Genomic DNA, 16,724 nt, shown 5'->3' on the forward strand with positions numbered 1-16,724 from the left:
CTGCGGCGGTGGGCGGCGGGGGCAGGAGCAGGAGCAGGAGGCCGGTCCGCCCGCCCGCCCTTCCAGCGCTCTGTAATTACAGTCAGCGCGGCGGGCACGCGTCTCTCGGGTGTCTCCTGTCCACCGGCGGGTAATGCCTCTTACAAAGGAGCCTGATAAATATTAAATGGAGACAGGTCTCCGCTTCCCGCCGCGCTGCCAAGTTCGGGAAGGCCTCGGAGGTGAGCAGGGACACCAGCTCTTAATTAAAGGGTAACCTGGCGAGCTCTCCCGCTCCTTCTACGGCCGTCCCTCGCAGTGGCCTCGGCTTCGCGCTGGCTGTTCCATGCGCTGCCCCATCACCGATTGTGGTGCCTCCCTGAGGCTTCTTATTCGAGGGTCCCTTTTCTTACGGTCGCCCGCTGACTCTGTTGTCTTCTGTTTCAGAAGGACTCATGCTGCTTAGTTTCAGTTGGAACACAAGGGCGGGAAGTCAAGCAGTGTGCAAAAAACCCCCAACCAAACCCCCCAAAAAACCCTAGCCGAAAAAACTAACACAAATGAAATCAGTAAGGCAGGCGAGATAGCGTGGGTAGAAATATTTCTCGTTAACTATTGCCAGCCTTCTATTAACTAGCACTGTCAGGTCAGCAGGTAGATCTGTGCAAATTGAATTATTCCACTTTCTGAAGGAGACTGGACATCACAGACTTTGGCATTTTGGGTCCTGTTGTAACGATACCTGAGCCTGACAGGTTAGAAGATGACAACGTGAATAGTCTGCCCTTCTTATCACTTTCTGCTTTGCTTCTTCCTGTCCTTGATGATACGTTATTGCATCACCTAATATTAGTTGTGTGAGCTCTCCTAACTCACCTGCAGGTGTCCAGGCACACCTCATCCTTCATTGTAGTTTATTTATTTTGGCATTTTGGTTGTGGACTGAAATGCTGCGTGTTGTACCAACACTGTCAAAATGTGTCCTGCTCGCTCTGTTTCTGGCCAAAGGGTGAGATAAGAGAGTGGGTGTAAAGAGGGTAAACAAGGAGCAGCAGTTTCAGATACTGACTTCCTGACAGGCAAGGTTTATATTGGTGCCATAAAGCCGGCAAAAATTCCAACAGGGCTTCTAAAAGAAGAAGTGTTGACAGAGTACCTTCAGAGTGTTAGCTAGGGTGGCAAAAGCACAAGGGTGACTGGCCTTTGTGTCTAATAGTTGCTGGAATAGAAGCTGAAGTGAATACATTTATGGCATAAGGTTAAGACAAATGCTGAGTCTTTCAAGACCCATATAGTGTGTTGGAGAGGGACGACCCTGTGGGAGAAAATGAGGTTGCAGTCTGACCAAAGCAGTGGCCTAGAAGAATGATCTTTGTGACAGCTTCTTGAATTGGAAAAGAAGGATCAAATTTGTAAAGGAAGATCAAAAGTGTAAAGCCTCAAACTGGAGATACTGTAACATCTGAGCTGTAAAGTGAGTCTAGCTGACAGTTCTAGAATAGGTCTGCATTGTCACAGTTTTGGAAAGATAAATAAAATTTACTGATGCTGAACTTTCTGCTTGCAGCTGGGAGAGTTGGCTTTTATTGATGTTGTGCATGTAAAAATCGAAAGGACAAATGCTACAGTGATGACTAAAACCCACATCCAGGTTTGTTGACTAGGTAGTAACCACAGCAACAGCTGCTACGCATTATTTTATTTAATAATTTAGGACTCTGAACCAGATTACTAAGGGAACCAGATTCATTGTTCCTTGATGAATCCTTACTGTCTTGAACTACTGCGTTTGTGTGAAACTTTGTACCAGTACCAGCTACACGGAGCTGCTTACTGTAGGTAGTGTAAGTGGAGTGTGGGATGGGTGTGAAGGGAATTGAAGCCTGCTTTTTAAACTTCAAATGTTAACTGCAATTTTTTCTAAGTTAAAATATTTGAAGCATTTGAGTTAAATGAGCCAACATCAGATGAAGAGACTGTGCCTTTACAGGAGCTCTAAGGAGAGGCTCATGTTGCTTGCTGTTATTAATCACAGTAATATTTGTGATGCTGTGTTGCAAGAAATAGTGCTCTTCAGCACTGTGACTAAACATGAAAAATGGCATCATTGTATGATGCCAATAAAGGAGTGTGAAATGTTCATAAAAGGCTGATTCTGTGGTGCTCTTCGTTCCCAAAAATACAGAACTGAGTCGCAGTAAGTGGTGCCTGCTTTTACAGCGGCAGCAAGGAGCGCTGCCCGTGCTTAGGTTGTTTTACTGTTTTCAGCATTCGTATTTTTCTAGCTTTGCTGTTCTGCTCCTGCTCTGTTCCAAAGGCTGAAACACAGGAGAGAGAGTGCGCTGGGCCCCGGATAGTCAGTTTTGTCTTTCTGCATGAAAATGTAATGCCGTTTCAGCTGAATTACCCTATTGAAGACTTGCCACTTGGTTCTCCTCTGCCTCTCCAGGAAAATGTCCGAAATGTGCTATGGTGGCTAAAGAAGTGCTAGGGGAAGCTGAAATGACTTGCAGTTTTGAGAAGCGGTGGTTCGAGGGCTGGGAGAGACGATTAATGTGTGCGCTCCCTCTCCACGCTGTAGACCTCAGCATGTGATCTTTACTTTCCCTCCCTCTTCTCTGTGGGCATGAGAAAAATCTGTGCCTGGAGCGAAGGAAGCCGTTCTGCTCCCCACAGCCCCCTCCTGCCCCTCTCTACCATGCCCACTGGCTTTCCCAGCTAACCGAGCCTGTTTGCACTGTAAAGCTAATTTACGTAACCTAGCGTAAGAGACGGGAACAGTGATGCTGTACTTGCATTGATTATGGGATGTCTTACAACTGTGTGATAAAATGTGTATTTATAAAAATAATTTTGAATTGTCTCTGTGGAGACAGTTAAGGTTGCATAGACAAGAAGTCGAAAATTGGAACGTGCCCATTCTGTGCAACCCGAATTCTGTGTACACGTACACATATCTTATTCCTTATGATACCATTTTAAGTTACATGAGCTCATGCATTTTTAAAAACCTTTGTGGTACATTAAAAGCATGTGGCTGACATTTCCTGACTTCTGTGTCCTTCTCTGTATGACAGAAATGTTTTCAAAACAGCTTTATGCATTTGATGCTTGCTCTACCAAGATGAAGGCTCTGTTTAGATATATACTATACAAAACCATACTAAAATTCTTTGGCTGCAGGAGTTACTAGCCTAAAGAATTATTGATTGGTCTTTGAACTAGAAGTATATTTTTTTAACACTTGTGACCCAAAGACTGCATTGTAGTATTCAGCAGCTGGAAGAACAAAACCAGACATTGTACTTCTCTTTTTATATGTCCTTAGCCACAAAACTAAGTGTTGTTCTTTTAGCATGGTCCCTTGTACTGATGGCAATTGCTGATGAAAGCCCACAGAGGCAGATTGCTTGATGCATTTTTTAAAGCTTGAGCTTGACTGCTTAGTTATCCTTCATTCAGTTCTCTGTTGTGCTAGAGGTGTCTGCCTAAGCTTGCAAAGAGATGGCTACAGCCTATGAACTACTTGATTAATTTCACCAGATATTCGTCAAAACCAATGATACTTCTAAATATTAACACTTATGTGCTCATCAAATTATTTAAATAAAAGCATCCCGCTAAGAAACTCCTAAATAACACAGTGCTCTTTCAGAATAGAAGTTTTTAATACCACCTGTCCATGCTGAAGTGAAGGCATTTACCTTTTTGTTATTTTTAGTGAAATCAGTTTTTATGTATCTGCAAACAATAATGTTTCAGTCTTATCTTTTACCTACAGCCAAGCTCTTGCAAATGTCCGTTGTATACGCTAATCAATCTATTTTAAATATTTCATGAAGTTTTTTAAGGGGCAACTTTTCCAGTTCCAGAAGCATGTACTTGAGATAATGATTTTTTTTTTCTTCTTTATAGCAACTTGCAAATGGAGATAGAGGCTTTGAGAATGTGGAGTTGGGTGTCATAGGAAAGAAGAAGAAAATTCCAAGGAGGGTTATTCATTTTGCAAGTGGAGAAACAATGGAAGAATATAGCACAGATGAAGAAGAAGATGAACAAGAGAAAAAAGACCTGTTGCCGCCTGTAGATCCTGTAGGTATTTTACTTGATTAATTGCTACTTCTGGGTGACTGCCCACATTTTATACATTAATTTTTGTGTCACAAATCTGGTTTAGTATTTAGTATTAAAGATTCCCTTAATTTGATTGGCTCTAGGGACTGAGGAATCTGTGAGAAGTACTCCTGGTAAGTTTTGTCCTGGAGTCCTCCACTAAAGTAGCCCTGTTAATTAGAAATGGATTTAATTTCTTCACGGCTCTAGTCTGTCCTCTCCAGCATTTCCTCCTCTAATAATATTTGCTTTGTGTCTCCTTGATTCATGCTGTTGTTTAAAAAAATGTGCAGGGAAAGCATTTGTTTCCTTATGTTTGGTGACAGCAGAGAGTTGAACCTGTAATTTAGTGTTAGCATACCAGCAATTTGATATAATTAAAAGAGTATAGAAGAGAAGGTATCAGATGACTTGCAGAAGGAAAGGAAAACCGGTGTAATTCATGATACATAAAAACCAGGTTTTAAAGGACCTGCCTAGTACGTGTATGTAAAGTTCATCTGTGTTGTAAGCAATCCGTTAAGATGTTGCTCGACCTGTGAATGGAGTCTCCATTTACTGGTCCAAATTCAAGCGGAGTTTCAACAATTAAAGCTGTCTCCTGTAGTGTGTACTGTAGCTGCTAAAATGCGTTTTCCTTTTTGTCAGTGACTCTGGATCTATACTTAGACGTAAAATGAAATACATCGTCTGTTTTACTCTGTTGGTGTGTCTGACAATCTATTTTGTAGAGATAGTGTATTTGCAAAGCTCACAGCTGCGCGTGCCAGCGCTGGCGGCAGCAGCTCCCTGCCCTCTGGCAGTCAGTCTCCCAGAGGAGATCCGCATCCATCCCTTCATCTCTCCACATCCCCAGTCTCGTGTTTCTTTTGCGACACCCCCCCAAACTGGCATCCCAACCACCTCCTTCCTCTACCCTCCTACAAGAATTCTTACCCCAGTAAATTGGTCTGCAGTCCTATGCCCTGCCTGCCAGTGGGGCTCCCTTCCTGGCCCTCTCTGGGCTTGGTTGCCTGTCCTGAGCTGGAGGTGGAGGCTCTGAAACTGGCTGGCTCCTTCCTGGTGTGCTGGAGTGCGGTCAGGCAGCCGGCGGTCTTTGCTTTGTGCTGGTCCTGCCTGGTTGCACGCTGGAGGCGGATGCTGGCGTAAAGCTGCTTGTTCCCCTGCTTCAGATAAGAGTCTTTGCATGCACGGATTCCGGTGCCCTGTTTTCTACTTGACGTTGCTGTTGAAATGACTTCTGCACCATCGTTTGGGAATCCATAATTAAGAAATGTTGTGGTTGAAGGTCTCTATTTACTGTACAGTAGTAGGCCCTGTATTTATGTATATGCATATGCATCCTGGGAGAGCTTGGCTTTGTTGAAGGAACTGCAGTGAAGGTTTGACTTTCTGCTCATTCTCTTCTGAAGAAGTGGTGAACTGTAAGGGGTTTGCTTTGGGAAGGACTGTCAATCAGTTCTTTTTTTCCACTTTGTAAAATGAATTTATCTTGAAGAAAAAAAAGTGGTTTGAGGACTGAGCTGCAGCGAGACCATGGGAATTCAGCTGGGATTGGGGTTCCTAGCAATTCACAGGTGAAGCTGTTGCATTTCATCTTGGACGGACTGATGGTACTGCTGTCTCTTTCTTGCTAGGCAGTTCTTGTATACAACGAAAAGTAACATCAGCCTAAGAGCAGGTAGGATATGATCAGTATAAAATACACCTGAAGTTTATAGATTGAAAATAAATGTATTACACTCACAAACAATGAGTAGATGTTAAGCTGCCTTGCTGGGTGTTGAGTGTTTTTTTTTTCCTCCTTAAGGATCTACTCAAAGAAATGCAAGAACTGTGAGACTTACAGAATATTATGGTAATGTTCAGGTATCTTCAGAGCCAGATCTCTTCCCCACTATGCAAGTCATGTCAGATATCCATGGATGTGTAAGAGATTTTTTCCCCAACTGTAATTAGCAGGGGACCAGATCTGTATAATTTTTTGTGCCATTTCCTCTCAGTAGAAGAGTTCCACTGTGGTGCAGCGATGGAAGGCTCACGAGCCTTGATGTACGGTGTTGTGAGGCCAGAGACATGCACACTGCTGTACAAATGGACACTTAACTAAAGAGCCCTCAAACGTGCACAACAGCTGGGAATGCTTTGTGATTGTTCTCCTGCTTTCCTAATATGGATTATTTTTCTGAATACCAAAAAGTATATTGTATGGCACAGTTAAGATTGCTTTATTCTCCTTTTATGTTTTATGAAATCCTTAATTTTTATTACACTTTTTAATAAAAGGACCCCTCAAACCAGAATAGTTTATTGTGGAGCACAGTATGCCTTATTATGTATTGCTTTTTACCTTGACAGAATAAACTTGATTAGACCAAGGGTTGCCATTAAGTGAAGTTTACCTTATCTGCTGCATGCTTCGTGTCTCCCAGCTGAGCTAGTCAATTGAAGAAATGTTAGTCCAAGCTGAGCTTTGATGTTTTAGCCAACAGCTGCCTTAAAAATGTTTTTATTGTAGGATTTCTATAAAAGCAATTAAATAGTCAGTTTGCTGAGACCAGCATGTCTAAAACTTGTTATCTCGGTTGGGATACAAAAAAGTATGTTGCAAGTAATATCTGTTTCTGGTCCAATTTATTTTTAGGAAAAGCACATTTAATATTTTGAATAGAAACTTTGCATCATGAAATTTCAAAGCTCAGCTGGTATTAGCATCCTGGCAGCTTCTGAATGAATTTAAGGGAAACAAATATTTTGCCGTGTTGTAAAGAAGCGTCTTCAGTCAGTACCTTGGTTTAATTGTGTTTTACAGATAAGCAGACAATGACAATGTCTTTCTTACTAAGCAAAGTAACGTGTATATCTCCTGGTAATATGATAACCAAAGCATTCAGTGTGATATGACTGCTGCCACTCATAACAAAACAAATTCTCAGAAAGAACTGGGTCTTAAATTTTGCTTTGGAAGAACGATTCTGATACTTCTATAGGTCAGCCCTCAGTTCATGAACATTTTTGGACTGCAGTGTCCATTCTGTTGTGGTTTGGTTTGTGGGTTTTTTAAGAATGAGTTGAATCCAGAACACAAGGTATGCTTCATAAATTTTTCCCTGGATTTTTTAGATAATAGCATTCAGTATTATCTGACTGTTCTCAAATTAAAATTTAAAAGCTTTAATAATATAAATGCTTTAATTTTAACTGAGGCTTCTATTCTGCCCTAAAATTTAGATGCTTACACTTTATATGTAAATCTCCTTTTGCTTCTGTCCACCAAAACTTTATTTTGTAGTAAATAAATTTCTCTAACCTGTTCTAGAAGATAGTCTTTCTGTTTATCCCTGGAGGGCGACTTGCTATAAGCTCTTTGTTGCATTCACTTATTACCTAAGTAGGCAGAAGGTGGAGTGTCTTTGCAGAGCAACTGTAAGCAATATAACTGTTGCTGATAACCTTAAAATTCATCCTGAGAGCATCTCTGCAACAAAATTCCAGAAGAGATTTAATTTTATTAACCTTCAGCGCTTAGAAAGATTGAAACACATTCTTGCAGGCAGATTATCTTGATACCCTGTAGTTAAGAGGAGCTTAACTTCAAATAGGAAAAAGTCCTCACTTAAGGACTGTTGAACTCTAATTTTCTTTTAGGAATTTGGGGATGAGGGAGAAAAATAGTCACTGACCAAGTAATAGGTACTCATAATACGGTAGAAGCTTTTACATGGAGGATGGCATGTGTGTTTCTGATCTTGTTTTCACTGGCTTGTCTTAGATGCCACAGTTTTACATGGTGCATACACTGAAGGACCTTTTATAGCAATGACCATTCAATAACTAAACTAATTTAAAATGCATCTTTGCGCAGTAAACAATTGAAGAGTATCTACTTGGTGGTATATATTAACTCTTAAATACAGGATTTGTTTTTTCTTAAATCAGAAGATGATTCTTTTCCTCATTTTGCCATTTTCTATTGCAAAAAAGAAACTACGTTCTTTGGAAAGTTTAAGTGTTATTAGGGACTGAAATCTGGCAAAAATAAATATAGATGTGGATTGTTTACAAACGTGGTGCACTCAGAAGTTCAAGGGAGCGCATGTATGCTCCCTTTGGCAGCCCCATACTAGGAGACAAAATCATGTTCTGTTGTTGAACCAGAGCCCTCTTGGGTTTATTAATGGTTGAATCCATTATGTTCAGTCCTACTTAAAATGCAGCACTTGGATTAAAATTGTACATTAAGAATTTTTGTAATTTAAAAACTAGTTGTCATAATCATTGTGTTTTCCATTTTAAACAACAAAAGGATAGCTGAATAGTATAATTAAGCATTGTAGAAACATATACTAAAGAGACTGATGGCAGGAGAAATACTGTCCCCTTGTAATAAACCAGTGTCATGTGTTTCATAGTGCTGTCCCTTGTTTCCAGTCAAGAAATACAGTATTACTGTGTCCTTGTGTTGATTAAAAACTGAACATAAGGCTTCTCTGGCCAAAGGAGGTTGACATACAGTATCTGGATATGTGGTTCCATATTGCTGAACATCAGTAGGACCTGACTTGGGTACCGTTTTCCAGTATTGCTCAATGTATTAAAGCTACTTCACGGAGTAGGATTAGTTTGTACTGAGCTGTTGCCTAACAGCCCTGTTCATATCACCCAAACGGTTCTGGTTTTCTCCAGTACCTCTTCTCACCTCATGTTTGCCATTCCTGCTTCGATCCCCGAGGTGCTCTGGGAAACCACCCAAACTTAGCCTGAGGAAGTAAGGGGGGGGGGGGGGCAGGAAAGGAGGATTATTGCTTGGATGTGTTCCCTTGTTCCTGGTTGTTCTTGGTTTACTCTCCAAGCCATCTCCTTTCTCCTGTTGAATTTGTGTGAAGTAGCTTCTCTCATGGTTTTATTTTGCCTTTTTTGAGACTCTTGAAAGAATGCTCCTTTTTTAAATAGAGGGGACTGGCAAAGCCTTGCTTGGTGAGGGTGAAGAGGTGTCCAGTTGGTCTTTGTCAGAAAGCAGAGGTTTCCATGAAGTTGAACTTAGAAGTGCTCCTAACATACCAAATTGGTTTTTGATTGTTGTGGGGGAACAGTAGAAATAGAACCTCTGTGTCTGCTGAGCCTCAGATCTTCCATACCTTTGTGTTACCACAAACATGTTAGAATATTCTGTGTCTGAGTTACTTCTGTCACACTGAAGTTCAGCTTGTCTTTTCACTCTTAAATGTTAAGGGGGCTTTTGTAGCTTCTTGCTTACAGCTACACAGCAGGCCCCTGTTTGTCCTGTGCACTGTGTGAATGCTTTTTAACCTTGTAACCTCATTATGAAGGATTGTACAGAGCTTTGTCAATGCCATTATTTGCACCTGTGGCAACAAGCTTTTCCAGCGCTTTTCTTGACTTCTTCAACTGAACAAACTCCAAAATGATTGTCGTTAGCCTGTCTGCCAACTGAGCACATAATCAACAAGCTAGAGGTGCTTTTGTGCAAGCAGGATAGCAGCTGGTTTTGCTTACACTTTTACCTTGGCAGGATGTTTTCCATACCCACTGCCAAAAATATATAGCATCTGGCTTTTTTCAGCCTGCTCAACTTGAGTTTCTGGCTTGACAGACGATTTCTTGCTGCACTGATTTTTAGAGGCTATGTGTCGCAGAGGAGTGATTTAGGATCCTTAAAGCATCTGTAAAAGTGCAACTTAACAAAGTTTGATGGCAAGGTTCACTCTTAACTACTTACTACATGGGAGAAATGTACAAAGGAAAATTGAGTTAGAACCGATTTAGAATGATTTGCACAGAGACTGGAGATGCAAAAAGGTAAGGGACACTCTCCTGTTGAGTCATGAGGTTCAGAATGGACCCCTTTGCTTTCTAAACTCCTGATGGAGCTTAGGTGCGGCTAGATCCAAACTTAGTCTCAGACTGGTGAATGGTTTATATCTAAGAGATTCCAAGGATAAGAAAAACCTCCCATTGAGTCATGAAGTTCAGAAAGGACCCCCTTGCTTTCTAAACTCCTTCTCAGAGAGGAGTCTAGGTGCGGCTGGATCCAATCTTAGTCCCAGACCTGGTCAGCGGTTTATGGCTAAGGGAATTGTAAGTGCTCAATCAATCCGTTATATCACTTAGTTAGGATTTCAAAGTTTAGCATGCTATTGATCACTTACTGATCCATCTGGGTGTCCAGTGTTAGTTTGCTCTGAAGTTTGAGCCCTCAGTTTCCTGAAACAGACTCTCAGGCATCAAATCTTATAAGATAAATAATTCAATAGAGTGGTACAGCAGCAGGGTCAGCTCCACCAGGGTGCCTCTGGGGAGGGACCGACCTGAACAAAGAAATCCCTGGGCAATTATACCCTTACAGACTATTCACCCACCCCTCACGCGCTCCTCACGCTCGCTTTGCGCGCCTTCTGCACACCCTCTGGTCTAGTAGTGATTCTGGTCTGAGATCTTCTGACCCCTTACTGGGTTCCTTCACTGGCTCCAGAAGGGCTGTTTGTTATCTTGTTGAGTTGCAGGGGCTGTTGACAGTTGTAGCCTTGAAGCCTCCTTATCTCCTGAATTATGCTGGCTCTGGAGGCCCCTGTTTTGACTAAGTAGGTACGTGTTTGGTAAATCTAAGTGCAGGTTTACAGCTTGCGGCTGAAGACTTCAGCAAATCTAGCTACTCGTGCTAAGTAAGTAAAGCTAAGCAAACAGCGTACTGAATCACACAACATTATAACTCTAAGTGATTCATTCTATTTAAAACTTACTTATTTAAGCTAAATGACTAATATCTCTTAAAACTGAGGGGCATCCCCGCTCAAGGGGAGAGTTGCCTGGCGTGCAGTCCAGTTGCCACACAGGGAGAACTGAAACTGGGCTCATGCAACGATCTGTCACTGGTAAAAGATCTCATTGCTGGAGATCGCCGCCATGCAGCCATGCTGCCTAGCAGGGAGAGCTCAAAGAAGGCTCGCTTAGGCTGTCATATTTATGGGATAAAGTGGTTGGCTCGTAGTCAAATTGCATACAATGGGAGAGGTATGCATGAGACTCCTTGTACCCACAACTTTCTTTGTTCTCGCTGTGTCGCTCTGATGCGTTGTGGGTTTCCTAGAGGAGTTCTTGGCTCAGCTATGGCTCAGGCCTTTACCTCCTTTGGAGCTTGTACCAAACTACTGCTAGTTTGGTTAAGGGGGGGGTTGAGTGCATCTGCCACACTGTGCTTCGAAGGCACTCAAGTCTAGTAGCTTGTGTACGTGCATACTGAGGCCATACTGACTAGTCTCTTAGCTGTATTATTTACAATAATATTGGTTGTCCTGTACAGATATTCAATAAATGGTTACTATCAAACAGTTTTTAGCAACAAGTTATAAATACATACCTAACTGAGTGGAGCTAATGGATTTCATTTAATAAAAACTGACACTTTTAATTGCTACTTTCCACAAGGAAGGTACCTCTACAGAGATCTTTACTGGGGGGAAATACATAACAAAGAGCTTGCCTGAATACAAGACTGTTAACCGTGAACATGTTTTAGTTCACTATGAAATTTGAGTTTGCCTTTTCACAAAAGTGAAAGCCTACTACTTTTTCCCCATTAGATTGGAATCCTCTTTTCCCCTTCTTTTTATTACGTGGCTTGTTGTTTGTTTGTTTGTTTGTTTAAAAGATACAGCCTCTTTCCTTATTGAAGAGGATAGCCTATGCATGCCCATTAATTTCTAAATTTTAAGTTCCTATGTGTAAGTATCTCAGATTGTGTGGAGGCTGCAGTACTTCCTCTGTGGTGGTGAATACACCATAGTCGTGCAAAGGGCAACCCCCTCCTCCTTGTCTTCCTGGCTTGTCCTTCCTAAAGAGTCCGTATCCCTCCGTTGCAGCACTCCAGTCATGCAAGCCGCCCAGTGCATCTCTGGGATCCCAACAAGATCTTGCGCCTGCAGCTGCACACAGATCTCTAATTCCTTGTGTTTACTTTGCATGCTGCCTGCCTTAGCGTGCAGGCACTTCGGAGGGACTTTCTCATTTACACACAAAAGCTTGAGGTGACCCCACTTGAGCCCTGTTTTGTTCATTTTGTGTTCCTCGTTGTTGACATCACCCCAAGCCCTTTACTTATCAGCCCAGTCCATCACTCCCTCAGAGGGCTACAGTAATTTTCTCCGTCCTTCGTGGTTCTTGGTGTTCAGGTGCAATTCCAAATGATAATTCATATCTGCTTGTAAATACTTGGAAGCAGCCTCTTGCTCAGGGACCACTTTGAAGGTTTGGTTTGGTTTTAAATATTCTTTTGCAGTTCTCTCATTATCATACTATGGTACGATAGTACCGTAGAAGGACTACTTGGTTAACCCACTTCTCTTCTTGGCCTGATGGAATTCAGAACATTATGGAAAGGTCTTTCTAGTTACAGGAGTTACCTTGGGATTGAGTTGGATGATTGTCATTTCCCAAGTATGGGAGTGGGAAGCAAAAACCAGTGAAACAAATGTTCCCAGATGTAAACCATGGTTATATTTCTATCTTATGGTGATAACTTGCTTCATGTATGTCTGGTCTAGACTTACTTTAAAGCAAAAATACAGTGGTGGCTGGCAAACAGGAAACATTGCAGATCTTTCTTCTCAGTCTGTTTGAGCTTTTGCATGTATTACTATGTGCCATGAACATACAGCTATATGTATTCATACTACTCTTGTTCTTGCAGACAACACTCACATGGGGGCCCTACTTGTGGTTTCACATGCTGCGAGTTGCCACATCAACCTTATCAGGTATGGCTTTATTTAATTCTTGGGTAAACCAGTAATGCAATATTGAAAGTCACTGTGACAGACTGTAAATCAACTTTGTAAGCTACTGGCCATTTTTTCAAAAGTATGAATGAACCTGTATTTTAATCTGTGGAGACATACTCTCTTGTCTTAGGTGCTCTTTTTTTTACTTTCAGTCAACAACTCTTGAATGGAAGAACAAACAGAAAATACCCTTTTGCTGAACACTTTTTTTTTCCCCCTTTTTCTCCATATGGAGATAGGGTGGTGTTGGCAAGGGAGTATATCAGCTTTCTATAAAGTTTTGTATGGAACTGTTTTGTGTGATGTTATCTCAAAAGAATGCTGCTTGGAGTAACTAAACTGACAGTTTTTATGAAGAAGACAACTAGAAATTATCCCAAGAACACACCTAGTCGTGTGCTTTACAACAGACTTCTGAGGTTACAAAATAAACAAAAATAAGACTATTGTCAAGAGTCTTAAACTCACTGCATAGAAGTTTATTTGAGCTGTGGACCTCATAAAATTTTGCAAAGTTTTAAAAATGCTTGTCCTAGTCTGTGTTCTTCCCAAGGTGGAAAGTATCTTTAATGGTTTTTTTTGACAAATATTGTGGTTTCTGTCATTGTGCATCTAATTTGGAGTATTTTTTAAAACTATTTGTAGTCTATTCTATTAATTAACCTATCCTTATTTTTAGAAACACTTTAATGTACAGTGTAATTCTATTCCTTGTCATATCTGTTCTTCATACACAAAAGGTAGATAGTGCTTTCCTTTTTTCAGAAATCTTTTATGAATTTGAAGATTAGTACTTCCTTCTTCCCACTTCAGTTTTGCCTCTTACATTTGTAATTTGAACTGGTCTTTTGCACAGAGCTCTGGATGCCAGGATATCTATAAAATTAGTTATTGTGAATATCCATTGAAGCAGGCAATTGCTAACTTCTGACTTGTTTTCCCTGAAGATGACGAACTCATTTGCATCCTGAGGCCAGATTTGCAATTTGAAGTGCAATATATTTGACTTCTTGCTTGCCTTTACTCAATAACCAGTGCTGTAGCCATCATCATGGCAAAGAGACTGACTGACACAAGCCCACCTGTTCCATACTTCTGACTGTACACCACCTGTTCTCGCAGAGCAGTGCTGCATGCAGTCTCCAGCTTGAAAACTGAGACAGCTGAAACCTAAATATTTTATTAATCCATTAGTATGCAACACAGAACATGGTTAAAACTGCTCCTGACTTGAAGTATGCATACATCAATAAATAACTCTCTAGTTTGCTGGTACCATTAGACTGAAGTGCCAATGCAGCTAGTAGCCATGTATTTTTGTATAACCTTAATTTTCAGTTAAAGTTCAGTTAAAGGATTATCCTTTAACTGATCCCCTAGCAAAACAAACCTGGATCCAAAGCTGAAACTAGTAGAATTCACACAGTAGCACCATGTAGATGTTAATTGATTTCCATGTTCCTTTCCTTTTGTTCATTCTTTATCTTAAAGAACAATTATTAGTATATTGAGCTAATAATTATATAAAAGTAGATTAGCCTAGCAGATTTTGGTTTTGTCTTTTGAGTGAAGTAGGACTATGGAAAACCGTTCAGGAAAGATGATGATACCTTTTAAAATAAAACTGTGCTTAAGAATTTTCTTCTAGATACTAATTGTATGTAAACCTCTCCATTTTTTAGTGTGTGATTTCCTTGGGGAAAAGATTGCATCTGTTCTGGGGATAAGCACACCAAAATACCAATATGCCATTGATGAGTATTACAGAATGAAGAGAGAGGTATGTGTGTGAGATGGGGTTCTTGCACTCCTTTTCTCCTAACTTGCCTTCCTTGGTATTTTAAAAAGACAAAATTGTATTCCAGGATTAAAATGAAGTTTTAGAACCTCTATTTCAGCTTGCCTTCAGTTTTCATTTGATGCATGATTAATGCTTGCTTATCCATCAGCCTTTTCTCACCAGCTCATCAGTCTTAGAACTGGCAGTGTCCTGACCACTGCTGTAGTTGTTTCTCTTGTACAATGCACTTTCAAGTCAACAGTGTGAGAAAGTTGGATGGAGCAGTTACTGGACACTGTAAAGAGGCAGCTGCTAGGAATATACTTTCCAACTCTAAAACTTGTTCAACAAAGTGTCAAGGGTAAATTGAATGGGATGTTACCATTTGTTATAAACCATAACTGGAAATGACTGATAGGTAGCCAGTGCTTTACACAAAAACCCCTCAATAATCGTCATTTGGAAGAAATGGGAAACATATTTAAAGCTTTACTACTTACATTTTATTTTTGATAGCTCTTTATTATTAAGAGCTGAAAAAGCTGTAGAGAAGGTAGACCTATCACTGTTGCTGTTGACTAAAAACTGCTTATCTAGATATGTGACGTTTTTTCTGTGTTTATTTAACACAGTTTAATCCTTTGCTTTTGGCATATTTTTTTTTTCTGTAACGGGAATTCTGGAATACACCTCATCTTATGATCAGCTAGCAACCATTTTCTAGTGGAACAAATGTCCTTGCCTTGTACTGGCCATGCTCTTACGGAAAGCCTTAAAGTGAATGTAAGTGGTAAACAGTAGCTTACGAATTACCTATTTTTAGGAGGAAGAGGAGGAACAGGAAAACAAGATGTCAGAAGAAGCAGAAAGACAGCATCGGGAACAGCAGAACAAGCCACAAGCTGAAGCTCCTGTCCAGACAGACCAGCCTGAAGCAACAGCATGCACTTCATTCGTGAATGTAAACTTTGAAAATGAGGGAGATTGCCAGTCCACTGGGGAAAATAAACAAGATGTAGTTCCCGTCCCTCCTTAAGTGTAAAGCTCTGTGTAATGTAGGAAATAGGAAGTGTCAGGTGTCACAATCTGGCTATAAGAAGCAGGAAAAATAGGATTATACTTGTTCAGTGAAATACAACTTCTAGAATTCTTATTGATCAGGAGAGAGCTAGGCACTGTCTGTTCAGTCTGTCTGCCTAATAAAGGCTGAGGCATTCTGCCAAATTGGCCCTTCAGTTAAAATGAAAATTGCACTACAAACATTGGTCTAAAATGGAATGTGTGAGCTAATTTCTGTGTAAAGCAAGTAAAAATGTCTTTTCTTTGAATTGCTGTGTCTCTAACACCTGTGGATTACAGATGCAGTGCTGTTTCCTACTTCTAAATGCCTATTTCTGATTTGCACATTGTTTGCAACTCAGCTCTCTATGAATAGATTAATAGGAATCAATATCCTGTAACTCACAAGTCATTATAATAGCGTCTGATTTCCCCTATTTATTGTCACTGTTGTATGCATGGGGTTTTTTTCTGTTGTTGTTTAAAACGAGATAATGTTAGATTTAATGTTAATTAGATTTAAGGGTCCACTGACTTTTTATTAAAAAAAAAAACAACAAAACTTTAAAGGAAGCTGTAAACACCATTAACTTATTAACAAGTACCAGCACTCTTGGAGGCTAATCAGTGCTGTAGCAAAGTACAGAACTTGCAACAGTGTAAGATGTTCTCCCAGTACTCCAAGTCCAAGAATTAAGAGACCCACCAATACTTCACATGCTCTGAATGGTCCTGGGAAATAAACTGAAGTCTTGCTAAATTATACTGAATGCACTGGACACTGTTTATGGTACCAATCTAGAACTACAAAAACTTTTTTGGACATAGATTACCTGAGTCAGTGTGCTTGATTAACCTAAACAGACTATTTGTTTAATGTTAAATTACCAGTAAGGGATGTGCCATTGCAGATGTTTCCCCCCGCTTTAGCACAGAATACATAAATAACTATAAATCACAAAACCAAACTTAGTATTCTTCCTTTTTCTTAAATA

The 16,724-nt window shown here is 40.5% G+C and overlaps 1 protein-coding gene across 1 annotated transcript in view; it reads left to right on the top strand.

The window, feature by feature from the left end:
- Positions 1-16,217, top strand: part of LOC104841770 (signal recognition particle 54 kDa protein) — a 36,527-nt gene extending 20,310 nt beyond the window's left edge. Inside the window, exons 16-17 of the mRNA XM_010583644.1 lie at positions 14,573-14,670; positions 15,494-16,217. Coding sequence (XP_010581946.1) covers positions 14,573-14,670; positions 15,494-15,706 — 311 coding nt within the window. The 3' untranslated portion in view covers positions 15,707-16,217. The remainder of the gene's footprint in view (positions 1-14,572; positions 14,671-15,493) is intronic.
- The last annotated feature ends 507 nt before the right edge of the window (positions 16,218-16,724 follow it).

Source organism: Haliaeetus leucocephalus, unplaced genomic scaffold (genome assembly GCF_000737465.1).
Source record: "Haliaeetus leucocephalus isolate CR32 unplaced genomic scaffold, Haliaeetus_leucocephalus-4.0 Scaffold932, whole genome shotgun sequence".
Lineage (NCBI taxonomy): Eukaryota > Metazoa > Chordata > Aves > Accipitriformes > Accipitridae > Haliaeetus > Haliaeetus leucocephalus.